Genomic DNA, 14,929 nt, shown 5'->3' with positions numbered 1-14,929 from the left:
CTCTACAATTTCCAGCTGGGGAGGGTTTAAGAGCCTGGCTGGAACTTGATCAACTCTCAGAGCCAAGAGATTTCCATTCATGCTGTCCTTTCTCCCCATTGTATCCTTTCCCCCTGCACCAATCCCCAGGATACACTGAAAGAAGGAAAAATGGATTTGGACTTCTTTCAGTCTTCTACCGGGGACTGACTTTCCTCCCTGAATCCCAGTTTTTTAGCCAATAACAGTCATCTCTAAACAAGTAGATGCACTTGTGCTAAATAGAGTGGCTTCCTCATTTAGCCTGCCTGAAGCAATAACGTGTTCCTCCATTATTACCCACTATCTAATTCCTTAGATGTCATAAATGAATTACTTTTAAAAAATTGGCCTTTTGCTGATTATAAAATAATATATATTTATTCTAGGAACTTTGAAAAACAAAGAAAATTATAAAAATGAAAACTAAAATATAATAGTCCCTAAGAAATGAGAGATAACATTCCAGGATATTTTTACCCAGATGTGGTTAGGTGGACTTTTAAGATTTTTTTTTTTTTTTAAGGAGGGAATAGATTAGCATCCATACATTTTCTCAAACCCTAAAATGCCTCATTAACTTTTTTTTTTTTGGAGAGTAAGTATATAAATTAAAATCTTTTTACTTTAATCAGGTAAGTTTTTAGTTAAGCCTGTTAAATTATTTTAGTATCTGAGAGTTGACATTAACAATACATATTAAAATGAATATATTTGGCTGATTTGGATTTTCCATTTAAGTCTTAAAATTCTCATCCCTCTTACCTTCGCATGCTTTCTAATAAATTCAATGGAAACTGGGACCATTCTGTCAAACAAGCCAACTATAAATTCTTTCTGAATAAGACTAATTGCAGCAGGTAGAAGATTTATCCAAGACAACATTAGTGGTCTCCAGCCTAACATGTGAGGCTCCATGTAAATCATACCACATCTGGAAACCTGGAAAAAGAAAAATTGTTTACCATCAAGGTAATGCTTCTATAAGAAATATGACTTGGTACATCTGTTTCTTATAACCCTCAGAAAATTCTTTTTAAAAAAGAATATTTTATGTAACTTCATGATCTATATTTTTGTCTATAACTTTACCAATGGTTTTAGATAAAGAGGAAAAAATCCCTGACTCTTAAATTTGTCAAGGTAAGTCAAAAGATATGCCTGTTCTTAAAGAATTGGAGTACTATTAAAATGAATTCTACTAATTTTTTCCATTCAAAGTCAAAATTACTAAGTAAGAAAAGCATTTATAGCATTTCAAATTTATAAGCAGATGTCAAAATTGAGAACTTACAGTAGCAGGAGAAGCGACTTCCAAATCCATTGGTTCGAAAATAAGATTCATTTGTGGTGACATCTGAATAATCTCCCCACTCATCAGACACAGCTTTTTGTTATCATCCAGCACCGTATTCATATTCTCAATCCACACTGCATCTACTGGTCCATCGAAAATTAGCCATTTCCTATCTGGTGTCTGGTTTATGCATATGATGAATAAAGGGCAAAAATTAATAGTGATAATGTAAGGAAACAGTCCAATAATGTTTCACAATTTAAAAATGTAACTCTTAAAATTAATTTCATCATGAAAATTTAACGGCATCTTTTGAATAAAGTGTGTGCATGTGTGTGGAGAGAGAGTCACTGAAGAAACCTATATGTGCCATGGACGAGACAGAAATATAACATCTTTTCTCAAAATCCCATCTTTTCCAATGTTTCTGGACTCACATATAACACATTTTAGAAAGTATTATGAGAAAAAAATATAATTGCCAGGGAAAACAGTTTTCATTGAATTATCTGATTCTATGTGGTATTATGTTCATACAGATTTAGCACTCTTGGGTGCTAAATCAAGTTTTTTCTTCCCTCCACTGAATGAATTCACATGTACACACCCTCTTGGGTTGAATGGTTTCATGATGATACAGGAAATTAATATAAGATTCAGTCTAACAGTGATAAATATGACAATATTTGCACATTGTCTGAACTATAGTAAATGTTCAACAAATATTAAGGAGTGGCCAGGTAGTCCCTGGAGAGTACAAAAGCTGATTCTCCTTTCCAGATCTTATGAATCCACTTTTTTGGGCACACAGACAATGCCCTGGCTCACTTGCAGCAATTATGAATTCAAGTTGAAGTGGTGAGGAATTTGAATCCATCCTAACACCTTCTCAGGCCCTGTAGCCAACTGCTTTAATCTACAAGACAGCGGACCCGTCATAGACTCAGGCTGCCCCACACCACACTCAAAAGCCAGCTCTGGCCATGCTCAGGAAGCAAGGAAGAGCTCATACCTCGGGTATCACCTCAAGATCAACTTTCCCTTGCACTGTTGGCTTCCCATGCCTGCTAATCTCCACTTTGGGCAACACGGCCATCTAACAGCGAGATGCTGGGCTCTACAGTCTGAAGGACCTCACTTTTCATTTGGCTTTACGACTTACCAGCTGTGTGACTTTAGGTCAGCTCCTTAACCTGAGACTGAGTATTTATGGGGCAAAATGTCCTGGAAAATGTAATGTATGCAATGTAACTGAGTATAAAATAAGAGGTATCTCATAATTATTTCTGTATAAATAATGTGACTACATATATTATCTAGAGATGTCATGTGTTAATCTGGGCCAGAGGGCATCCATTGAAAAAAGAAAGAACCTGAGAAGTTATATCAATGATCTCACACCTCCATCTGCCTCACAGTTACTTTTATCCTTGAAATTACTAGTAAAGCCTGATACTGGGCAAGATCTCTGCCCCATGAAAGCCAATTCTTATGTTACTTATTGTCCGAGGTCCTTGAGCCATTAAAAGCAGGGTTGAGTTTTGACATTTTTCTATTATTACACCGACGAAAGAGTCATGATCAGCTGGGTCCTTAAGTGGATAAAGAGCACCAAAGTCAGGACACATGGTAGGCAGAATAAAGGAAACTTTTATTTTAAAAAGATTTAATAAATTAAATGTCTCTAGCCTAGGCCCCTTCTCTTTTTTTTTAAGATTTTATTTGAGAGAGACAGAGAGAATGAGTGGGGGAGAGGCCAAGGGAGAGGGAGAAGCAGACCCCTGGCTGAGCAGGGAGCCCGATGTGGGGCTTGATCCCAGGACTCTGAGATCATGACCTGAGCTGAAGGTAGAAGCCCAACTGACTGAGCCACCCAGGCATCTCCCCCTTCTCTTTTAAGACCAGACTTAGCAAGCTGTCTCCCATTTGATCACACTCTGTGTGCACCCTGCTAACCTACAGCAATCAAGTTAACACTCAGTGGTCTGTGGACTTCTTCCCGTAAGAGCAGGCAACAGCCATCAGTAGAATAAGCCAGGAGGAGGTTAGTGCCCGTTATTCACAACAGTCAGCGGCTGGCACACAGGCAGCCCATTCTCTTCCTAACACAGTAGGGCCAAGTGTTAGAACTTCGGAGCATTGTTTTATAAAGGTCTGCAATTTCTTGTCTAAAAATTGGAGCATGCCTAACAATTAGTGGGTATGACTGAGACAGCAGCCCAAAAGGTGGGCGATGGAAGAACATTGCTGAAGGAGGCAAAGGTTCACATTATTCAATGTTCTCCTTCCTCTATTCTATAACCAGAAAAAAAAGAGAGCCAGGAGTGCTTTTCCCTACCCTTGTTTCTCCTGCTGTCTCCTCTCTGTGTACCAAGGCAAAGGCTCTGGCCAGCCCGGCCTCTGGCATCTCTGTAGGTGCTAACAATGCTCCTCACGGAAACACTGCTGGACCACCCAGGATTGTGTTTTAAATAAATACCTGGGACTAGAAACATGTTTGTCTGAAACAACTGGAAAACAAATCAGAAATGCATCGCAAGGAACTATGATGGTCTTTCTGAATGTGCACGCTCAAGTGCTAGTGCTTACCGTTGAAGTAGCAAATGCTCTGAAGCTGACAGCGAGGACACCATCGGACCACTCATGTGAGACCACGTCAAACTGTCCATACAGCTGACCCATGGTGACAGACTTGGGGTTTAGAACAGTGATTTGAACCTTGTTCTCTTCCATTAACCCCTTAATGGGAAAAAAAAACCCACATTCAGTTAGAAGGATGTTGTCTTTATACATAAAAAAACATGAGTGGATATGTAGAAAATCCTAGACTACGCCAAAGAAGTACCAGAAGCAAGGAGTGCAAAGCATACAAAGTCGATATGTAAAGATTGGTTGTATTTTCTATACAGGGCCGATGAACAACTAAAAAAAAATAAAATTTTACAAATACCATTGACAATAGTATTTAAAACTCATGAAATAATAATAAATTAGCAAATGATGTGAAAGAACTATAAACCTAAAACTACAAAAGGAGAGTTGGCAATTTGTTTTTTTTTTTTTTGTAAAGGGTCTGATAGTAACTATTATAGGCTCTTCGGGTTACATATAGTTGGTCACATATTCTTCTCTGTTTCTCTTTCTTTTCTTTGTTTTTTTTTTTCATTTTGTTTTGTTTTTTTTTATAAACCTTAAAAAATGTTACCACCATTCTCAGTTCTCTGGCATTAGAAAAATAGGTTTGAAGCCAAAGCTGGCCTATAGGCTGTAACTGGCTGACTCATGCTACCAGACATTCTCTGAAAGAAAATTAAAAGATCTAAATACAGGGGATTATGTTCCATTCTCACATAATTGAAAAGTTAATATTCATAAGTTGTCAATTTTGACCAGAACCTTGAAATCTGGTGTGGGAATTATACAAAAGATGTTAACACCCTTAGGGCATGCAATTTTATGTTTTTAATTAATAGACGTTATTTTCTTAGAGTAGTTTTAGGTTTAAAGAGAAATTGAGTGGAAAGTACAGAGTTTCACATATACTCCCTCTGCCCCCCAACCCCCCTACCATTTCCCCTACTATTATAGACTTGCATTGGGGTGGTATATTATTATGAATGATGAACTGATATTGATACATTTTATTTTTTTGAAAGATTTTATTTATTTATTTGACAGAGAGAGAACAAGAGAGGGAACACAAGCAGGAGGAGTGGGAGAGGGAGAAGAAAACTCCCCCCACTGAGCAGGGAGCCCGATGCAGGGCTCGATCCTAGGACCCCAGGATCACAACCTGAACTGAAGGCAGACGCTTAATGACTGAGCCACCCAGGTGCCCCTATATATTATAATTTTTTTAAAGATTTATTTATTTGAGAGAGAGAGAGAGAAAAAACGCATGAGTGGGAGGGGCAGAGGGAGAATCTCAAGCAGACTCCACAGTGAGAGTGGAGCCCGACTCGGGCTCAATCTCACGACTCTGAGATCACGACCTGAGCTGAAACCAAGAGTCAGATGCTTAACTGACTGCACTGCCCAGGTGTCCCTGATACATTATTAACTAAAGTCCATGGTTGACATTAAGGGTCACTCTTGTGATGTACATTCTACAGGTTCTGCCAAATGCATAATGGCACATATCCATCATTACAGTATCATATACAGAATAGTTTCACGGCCCTAAAATCCCCTGTGCTCTCTTATTTGTCATCATTTCTATATATAACATAACAAGTAAAACTCTTCCCAACACTGCCTTTTGCCCACCACCCCTGGGGCTTGGGACACAAACTACCGAACCCAAGAAAAGATGTGGAATAATAACACTAAACAGTAAAACAAGCTCGAGGTCTTCACGTTGTTCTCTGTGCCCACCAGAGGGATAACAACGCATCATCCTACATCGAGAAGTATGGGAAAGCCCCACCCTCTTAGAGGAAGCTGTTGCCACTAAAGCAAGATTTTTGTCCCCAGAATGCAGCAAGGCCAGTGAGACTTCACAATCAAGATATCATGATCACAAATCTCATTTGGCTACAAACAATGAAATATGTGAAGCAAAAATTATTCAAAATACAAAAAGTAGACAAGTGCAGTATTAGTTGGAGAATTAAAAATAGCCTCGTTCCTTTAGCATGTCAAAGTAGACCAAACTGTGATGTGTAAGATGGGAATTGTGAGTAATACAAGCATTTATTGCATTTGTGTGCACATGTATGTGTTATATAACACAAAACACACTTTCACTCCAGTACCACAAGCACCCAATCACAGAAGTTTACATTAATCTAATCACCCAGAAACATGAAAAACACTCTCTTGAAAGTATGAAAAGAAAGCTTTCAGTCTTCTCATGTTTTCAGATTTTTTCTACAACATGTGTTACCTTCATAAATAAAATCTTGAAAAGAAATAAAAGGTTGACCGGCAAACCTATGATAGATCCTTCATACGCTAAACTTCATAATTGTTTCATGTTACCTTTTTAGTAGTATTTTCCTTTTGACTCATTTTTTTCCATGATTTTAAGTTGCTACATTAAAGTGTCTTTTAAAATCACTATACATTCTATCTTGCACAAAGCTGATTATGAATAAATCAATGCATTAATAACACACTCACCTTTTCACATATGTCATTTAGTGCTCCAGCTAAGACGCGGTATGCACTGGTTTTTCCTCCAAACGGTTCCCCAACGATCATAAAACCATGACGCACAATCATCATTTCATATATTTGAAGTATCTTCTCAGAAAAGAATCTGGTCATTTGCAAATTCATGGATTCACAGTTGTCTTTGATAGCTGCTAGCAAATCATTATAATCTGGTTTTGGTAATTTCACACCAGGAAACAAATCTGAAGTGATTCCCTGATGATAGATGATTTGGGGATTTATATTACACATCTGATAGCCTCTCTCTCTCTCTCTCTCTCTCTCTCCCCCCCCCACACACACACATAAACGTGATAAAAGTCCTCCCATCCTCATATTTAATAATGATGGAAATAGAGCCATTAAATAGTTCAACAGTATTTTTAACAGCTTTATAGAGGTATGACTGACATACAATGAACTATATATATTTAAAGTATTACAAATTCAATAAGTGGAGTCATCAACTCAATCAAGATAATCAACCTATCACTCCCAGAAGTCACCTTGTGACCGTTTGTAATCCTCCTTCTCTACTCTCTTTGCCACCTCCCACCTCCATCACCAGGAAACCACTAATTTGCTTTCTGTTACTATTTTTTATTTGCATTGTCTGGAATTTAATATAGATGAAGTTACACATTATGGGTACTACTTTTTTCTGACTTTTTACTTAGTGTAAATATTTGGAGATTCCCATATGTGACATCATGTATTAATAGTTCAATGCATACAAGTATTACATTTAAATCCATTCCCCTGTTGATGGATACTTTGTTTCCAGTTTGGAGCTATTGCAAACAAAACTGCTATGAACACTTATATACAACTCTTTGTATGGACAAATGCTTTCATTTCTCTTAGTTGAATATTGAAGAGTGGAAAACCTGGATAATATGGTGGTTATGTGTTTAATATTTTAAGAAACTATCTGCTTTCCAAAGTGGTTGTATTATTGTACATTCATTCCAGCAGGGTATAACACTTTTAATATTTGGTATGGTCAGTCTTTTTAATTTTATCCACACTAATAGGTATGTCACAGTATCTTACTGTGGCTTCAATGTGCATTTCCTGATGACTAATGTTTTTGCATGTGCTTATTTGCTTTATGTATATGTCCTTTGTGAAGTGCCTGTTCAAATCTTTTGCCTATTTTTAATTGGTTTATTTTCTTAATGGTAAGGTTTGACCATTCTTTAAATATTCTGTACACAAGTCCTTCATCATATATCTAATTTGCAGATATTTTTTCCTACTCTGCAACTTGTCTTTCATCCTCTTACCAATGTCTCTCAAAGAGTGAACTTTTTAAGTTTTGGTGAGTCTATTTTATCAATTTATTATTTTATGCATTGTGCTTTTGATGCTGTGTTTAAGAAATTTTTGCCTAACCCAACATCACAAGAGATTTCTCCCGTTTTCTTCTAGAAATTTTTACAATTTTACAATACTTTTAAAAAGTTAGACAAATATGACCTTATTTTAAGGCTTATTATAAAGACAGTTTCATATTGTATAACAATAGACAAATATACCAATGAAATGGAATGGCGAGCCCAGAAAGTGACCCACACACATTTGAACAACTCATTCTCAACAAAGGCACAAAAACAATTTGGTAGAGAAAAGATAAAAAGATAGAATGCCTGGATTGTCAAAACAATGAACTTTAATCCACACCTCAGTATCACATACAAAAATTAGTTCAAAGGTATTTTAATAATTGTGGTGGCTAGGATTTTAATCAGCTTTGTGTCCCTCAAAGATTCATGCCCATAGAAAAACCTCAAAATGTAATCTCATTTGGAAATAGGATCTTTGCAGATATAATCAGATAAATTAAGATGATGTTATCCTGGGCCTCAAATCCAATGACTGGTGTCTTCATAACAGAAAGGAGAAGAAGATTCAAACACAGATACACCTAGGGAAGGCCATGTAATGATGGAGGTAGAGATCAGAGTGATGCCAACCCACACCAGGAAATGTCAAGGATTGCCAATAGTCACCAGAAGCTAAGAAGAGGCAAAGGAGTCTTTCCTAGAGCCTTGATTTCAGATGTCTTCCCTCTAGAACTTTGAGAGAATATCTTTCTATTGTCTTAAGCCACCAAGTTGTGGTACTTTGTTATGGCAGCTTTAGGAAACTGATAAAATCATATCATGTATGATTGGAAAGAATTAGGATTCCATACTTAGTGTATAGGAATATATAAAGTTGATTGCAAGTTCTAAGAAACATACCTTTATAAACTGTTCAGGCTATTTTATAAGTATTATAGCAAACCTATGTAAGAAATAGGACTTATTTTCACTCTGAAGGTAAAAGTAAAAATTCAGAAGTGCTTCATGTGAAAACATACATTTGACCTATACTTGAGAATTGATGAATTCTGAGTTTAATTGCCCCTATATTTAATCCTTCAAATGCTGTTATGGAGAAACTGATCTTAGTTTATCAAAGCAATGTTTCCGTGAGATAAAGAGGAGGAAAATACAATGCAGCTCAGTGGTTAAGAGCACTCTGCAGCCTGACTACATGGTTGAAATCCCCACTCACTCATGTACTAGCCATAAATCAAAGCTAATTACCTTTGCCTTAGTTAAATGATCTGTAAAACAGGGATAATGATAGCACCTGACCTACTGGGTCATTATGAGCGTTAAATAAGTTACTATTTGCAAAGCTCTTAGAAGAGTGTCTGATACATAGTAAGTGCATAATATTTGGTAAATAAACAAACATATCTTCTCATATTGTTCAAATTGTTTTTGGTTGACCTTGAATGAAGGAGACCACTCAAGAACATCTTTGGTATCCAGTGGTTCTCAACCAAAACCAGTTCCCCTGACTCTCCTGCCTGGTAGAGAGTCAAAAATATGTGGAATTGTCTGGTTGTCACAACAGAAGAGATCTATCAACACTGGGGTGAGGGTGGGGGGCAAGGATGCCTAATGTTCTACAGTGTATGGGACGGTCTCACAACAAGGAACTGTCCTAATTCGAAGTGACAGTTATACTCCATTTTTGAGATATTGCTCAATAAATGTTCACTGGATGAATACACAACTGCTTGAGAATACATCTGGTGAGGTATATTTCCACTGTATAAAAATAGAGTCTTTACTCTTGAAAAATTTGTCCAGTATCTAGTACCAAAGAAACTGAGGAAAAATGTTAGGAAGAAAATTTGAACCTATTCCTCATAGAGTCACTCTGTATTTATGCTGCCAGCTCTAAGTACTGGAAAGATCCTTTGGAATGATGAAACATGGTTACTATGGAGAGTGGATGACAATGGGCCACACCACATTGGCAGTGTCACCCCTCCCCATCCCCATAACATCATACCACTTCAGTCCTTACATGTTGGAAGCTAACTGCCTGTACTTTAAGGCAGCACATATTAGTGCAACATCTAACACTTGCTGGGAGCCCATGGCCCCCCCAATTCCTTCTAACTGAGACAGAGAAAAGGAAAAGAATGACATCAAATGATAATATGAAAACCTTAACCATTATTCTAATATTTCTTCTCAATTAATAGTCTAATCTTAAATATAACTAGATAATTAAACTTAGTTCTTCCTTTAAATAATCCTGAAAAACATCAATTTCATAAAAGCCATTTTACGCTTTTAAAGGAATTAAGCTTATTATTTTTTTAAAAAGATTTTATTTGTCAGAGAAAGAGAGCACAAGCAGAGGGAGCTGCAAGCAGAGGCAGAAGCAGGCTCCCCACTGAGCAAGGAGCCCAATGTAGGACTCGATCCCAGGACCCCGGGATCATGACCTGAGCCAAAGGCAGATGCTTAACCAACTGAGCCACCCAGGCATCCCAAGAAATTAAGCTTTTTAAAAAAATTTCTTCAATTATTAATTTAACAAACATTTGCCAAGTACCTTTTCTGTGCAAAGGATTCAGTGGTGTGTTAGACCCATTATTTTCCTTCATGGAGCCTACATTCTAGTGCAATTTATCAGCAAACATATTTCATAACTTTTGTGTGATTATTTACATTGCATAAACAAAAAGTACTATTTAAAAATCCCAACTTCTTGGGCACCTGGGTGGCTCAGTTGGTTAAGCGACTGCCTTTGGCTCAGGTCATGATCCTGGAGTCCCAGGATCGAGTCCGCATCGGGCTCCTTGCTCAGCAGGGAGTCTGCTTCTCCCTCTGACCCTCCCCCCTCTCATGCTCTCTCTCTCTCTCTCATTCTTTCTCTTAAATAAATAAATAAATAAATAAATAAATAAATAAAATATTAAAAATCCCAACTTCTTGAAAGTCATCTGAAGCAACAGAGCTAAACACACTTCAAGTACAACATGGAATGATCTATGTTTCTCTGCACCACATCATTATTTTCTGTAGAAGTTTCTCATAGCGAGTTGTAAACTTGGACATTTGATAAATACATTATTATAAAAATTCTGATACACCAAAATAATAAATATCCTTACCTCAAAGAGTGGTAAATCATGGGACAAAAATTTTGGCAGATTTACATCAATAATAGATCTAAGCAGCAAAATTTCTTCATTTTCATTTGGATATTTCAGCTAAAAGAAAATACACTCATGATGAAATCTCCATCCACTAAGTGCACCCCCTACATATTCACACACACACATGTGTGCACGCATACACACACAGGCCCCAAAGACAATTTAAACCCACATAAAACTGTTCTCATTTATTTTCATTTAATTGGATTGTTACTAATTTTAGAGGTTGAAAAAATTCCCAAACACTTGTGGTAATCTCAAAGTTTACTAAAAACCTGGTTGAACTCTGAACGTGTTGTTAGGCCCATAATAAGGTTTGCAGAGTTCACAAAAATATGAACTCCAAATTATTTCTCCCAACTTCAGTACTTTATTCAACATCTCACTCCAAAGTTTCTCCTATTATCATGCATTTAATTTTACAGAACCCTCTTCCTTTCCTCTAGAATCTTTCTGCCTAATAAATTCCATGTTCCAACTGGCTTTACCCTTACAAAGTCAGTGATGCCCAGCAGTCAAGTTCAGAGCACACAATGCCAAAGCTAATCCTGCTCATGTGGACTTTGTCTTTGGATCAGTCTAACCCCTAAATTGTGAGGTGTCAAAAGTCTATTTTGTTATTTGAGAAGCTATTATTTTAAAGCAAATTAAATTGTTTCTTGATATAATAAAAACAAACTTCAAAATATTCAAGCCAACACTTTCAACAATTCTAAATTAGCTTTTGACAAAGAATGAAAGGATTCATTTGCAGGATTCATTTGCTGTGTAACTTTAATAGCTCAATTCCATAGTCAAGATGTCAGTAATAACATACACTAGACAATGCATTATCTTTCCCATTATCTGACCACAGTGTAATCCTGACAACGCCAGGTTAATACAAATTGTTACTTCTAGTTGCATTTGTTTATTGCAAAAAACAATGGTGTGCAGTTATTCTAGGTTAATGTGAAATAGAATATTACCATTATATATCAGAATTCTCAGTAACATTTATTACAGAAGATAAAAATGCATGCCATGGCTCTTAATCATGGAGAATATATTTTAAAATCTTTATCTTCGACAAAACATGAACATGAAAATTTTATAAACTCCAAGGTCACATTTTGCATTTTGTTATTAAGTATAGCCTACCTTGCTTTGTTTCATAAAGAACTAATGCACAGTTTTAGTTCATGCCTCCACAAAATACTTTCAATGAAAAGTTACATAAGTCTTAAAATATTTGGATTTTTCCATCTATATAGTTATGATTTATACCATTTTAAAATACAAACATTATATTGCAAGTCTATAACTGCTAGTCTACAATAGGCTGTAATTATATAATTACACTAATTGATAATGTTTTGGCACATGTGTATATATTTATTAATTATACATTATTTCCTTTGAAGCTGTACACATTCATATAGACTGAAAGCCTTCAAAATATTTCTCAGCAGCAAGGAATTTCATTCCTTGGTAGTACCTATTTTCATGCATTTAAAATTATGGAACAGAACTCAGTAAGAATTATGTTTTAATTAAGTTTTGAATTAAGTTTTTACAAATCATAAAACTTCCTTTTTTCACATGTGCAAATGATCAACTATTTTTTAGTACAATAGCTGGATTTTTTTCAGTTGATGAAACCAACCAGTTACTGGAATTCTGTGAAGACACAGGGTCCTGAGATTTACGAACAGAAAATTCATGAGTAAGAAATCACTTGAGTTCTCTACCTTCAGATTCCCAGCAGCGGTAAGCACGGACTTCACAGCTCTCATGCCATAGTCATAGTGATGTTGCGAGGACAATTGCTCTGAACACAAGCGGTAGGTAGCCACGATTTTTACTGACAGAGGCCGAGCCATGACAAACCCACAGGAGTACAAGACTATTTCAGCAATCATGGCATAATCAGGCACCATCATTGCTACTGTCCGAAAGAGAGCCTACAGGAGTGCAAGAAAGGTATTTTTGAAAAGACCATTGTAAAGACAACCCTACTGTGCATTTCCTAATGCGTTATGACTATATAGCTTTTCTGCAATAATGTTCAATTACAATGTCCAAATCATATAGATAAAAACAATTTTAAAAACGTGTTTCTTGTAATTGTTATAAATATCATTAACTTCTGTATCACTATTTTGCCTTAAGTTATGCTTTTAAGAACGTTCATGATACTTAGGTTTTGGGTGAATTATTAATTCACATGCTAAGTATCAATTATGCTCTATTCTTCTTGAGAAGTGACAGGTTATAGGGGAAATATATCTAAGCCTGCTGGGATGTCCAAAAGCTGGGCTTTTCATATGGGCTGGTGAGAAAGTGCATGGTATTGGGAGACCAGGCTTCAAGTGAGGCTCTCTTGGAATAGAATTAATTGTATGCTGCGGGCTAATCAGATAACTCCTAATAACAAGGCTATGTTAGATAAATAAGGTATTTTGAGATATTTTTAACTTTTTGAGTCTGCAGTCACCATGTCAGTCTTTCACCAAGCATAATAAAGAAATAAAAACCGGAAAAAAGCCACAGATAATTATTAATTATGATAAATCAATTTTCCAAATTGTAAAGTTTTTTTTCCCCATGGTATTTTTAAATGTTGTGGGACAAATAAATGATCTGTGATAGCTAAGTAGAAAACTAGACAGATTTTAAAAGAATAAATAAGAAAATTTAAGTTTAGAATGTCAGTATGTGTCAGGACCTACTTCAGTAGCTCATACATTAAGCCAGGACCTTTGTGTACTCAAGATAAAAAAAAAAAATGGCAATTTTTTTAAGTAGGCTCCATGTCCAGCGTGGGGCTTGAACTCACACCCCCAAGATTGAGAGTCACATGCTGTACTGACTGAGGTAGCCAGGCGCTCCTAGAAAAATGGCAGTTTTATTCAGATAGTTTATAAATATATTCTGGGAATTCATTGAGTTACCTGAAACACAAGGCAGATAGGAAATAAGATATCTTAAGTGATCTGTTATGACTGTTACAGGTTGAGAATAAAAGATTGGCATCGAGCAAGACTCTTCCAATGTGTTATGTTAATTACTAACTAGAGGCCTTAATACTGCTATTTTATCAATAAGGTTACCATTAAATAAAGAATAAAATGTTAAAAATATATGGCTTGAGCAAATAACTTGAAACAGAGAAGTTTAAGCAAGTGCTCTAAACCACTACATATTTGAGGAAAAGAGAATGCAAGAGAATTACTATACAGATGGTACCTCTTTAAAAGGGTAGGTTCTCAACAACTATTTCTTTCCACAAATAAGAGAAAGAATGAATGAACCAGTCAGTCAGTGGGCCCAGCTAGGTTTGGGTGGTACAGTCTTTCTACAATAGTATCAACTGCTATTAGTTTCAGGTGAACATCCAGGTCTGTGTGGTGTAGCCTTCCCCCTGACCACATCAGATATTTCACAAATTTCTATTCCCATTCCCTCAGCCGTACTAGCAATATGGCCATGGAACATCATGGAACAGAGAGATCAGTGGCCAAGAGAACAAAAAATAGAGTGTGGTAAAGAAATTTCAAGGGTTTATCATGATGTTCCATCTACTAAGAATCCTCCACCAAAGATTTAACATCGATTTCTATTTATCACAGAGAAAAGCATCTTACTCAAAACAATTTTAGGTGAATATTTTAATTCAATGGTTCTCAAACTGTGTGAGAAATACTGATATGATATGGTTTGATTTGGAATGTGCCAGAAATAATTTGTTAGTAATAGCAATAAGTTTAAAGGTACTTTAGTGTTCTTAAAAAAATTTAAGTTCAATTCTGGTTTAACCAATGATGTACTTTCTTGAGTGTAAAAGAAGAATCTAGCTCCAGGTATCATACCAGGGCTTGAATAAATTCTGATACAGGTATCAGAATGTAAGCATTATCCTTCTGGAAAGCTATGCATCAGGTGATTGGCTTTGTGACATTCGAAGA

General features: G+C 36.2%; 1 protein-coding gene across 2 annotated transcripts in view; it reads right to left on the bottom strand.

Moving 5' to 3' along the window:
- Window positions 1-14,929, bottom strand: part of DNAH7 (dynein axonemal heavy chain 7) — a 249,121-nt gene that overhangs the window by 150,554 nt on the left and 83,638 nt on the right. For both annotated transcript variants that reach the window (XM_088022077.1, XM_028121645.2), the window contains exons 26-31: window positions 12,713-12,925; window positions 10,938-11,036; window positions 6,437-6,685; window positions 3,905-4,054; window positions 1,313-1,495; window positions 784-960 (exon numbers count right to left, since the gene is read on the bottom strand). In XM_088022077.1, the coding sequence (XP_087878203.1) occupies window positions 784-960; window positions 1,313-1,495; window positions 3,905-4,054; window positions 6,437-6,685; window positions 10,938-11,036; window positions 12,713-12,925 (1,071 nt within the window). The remainder of the gene's footprint in view (window positions 1-783; window positions 961-1,312; window positions 1,496-3,904; window positions 4,055-6,436; window positions 6,686-10,937; window positions 11,037-12,712; window positions 12,926-14,929) is intronic.

Source organism: Eumetopias jubatus, unplaced genomic scaffold, assembly GCF_037043125.1.
Source record: "Eumetopias jubatus isolate StellerSeaLion01/CBP00866 unplaced genomic scaffold, mEumJub1_p1.0 scaffold_3, whole genome shotgun sequence".
Classification (NCBI taxonomy): domain Eukaryota; kingdom Metazoa; phylum Chordata; class Mammalia; order Carnivora; family Otariidae; genus Eumetopias; species Eumetopias jubatus.
Note: the sequence above shows the minus strand (reverse complement) of the source record. Positions and strands in the feature narration are given on the sequence as shown.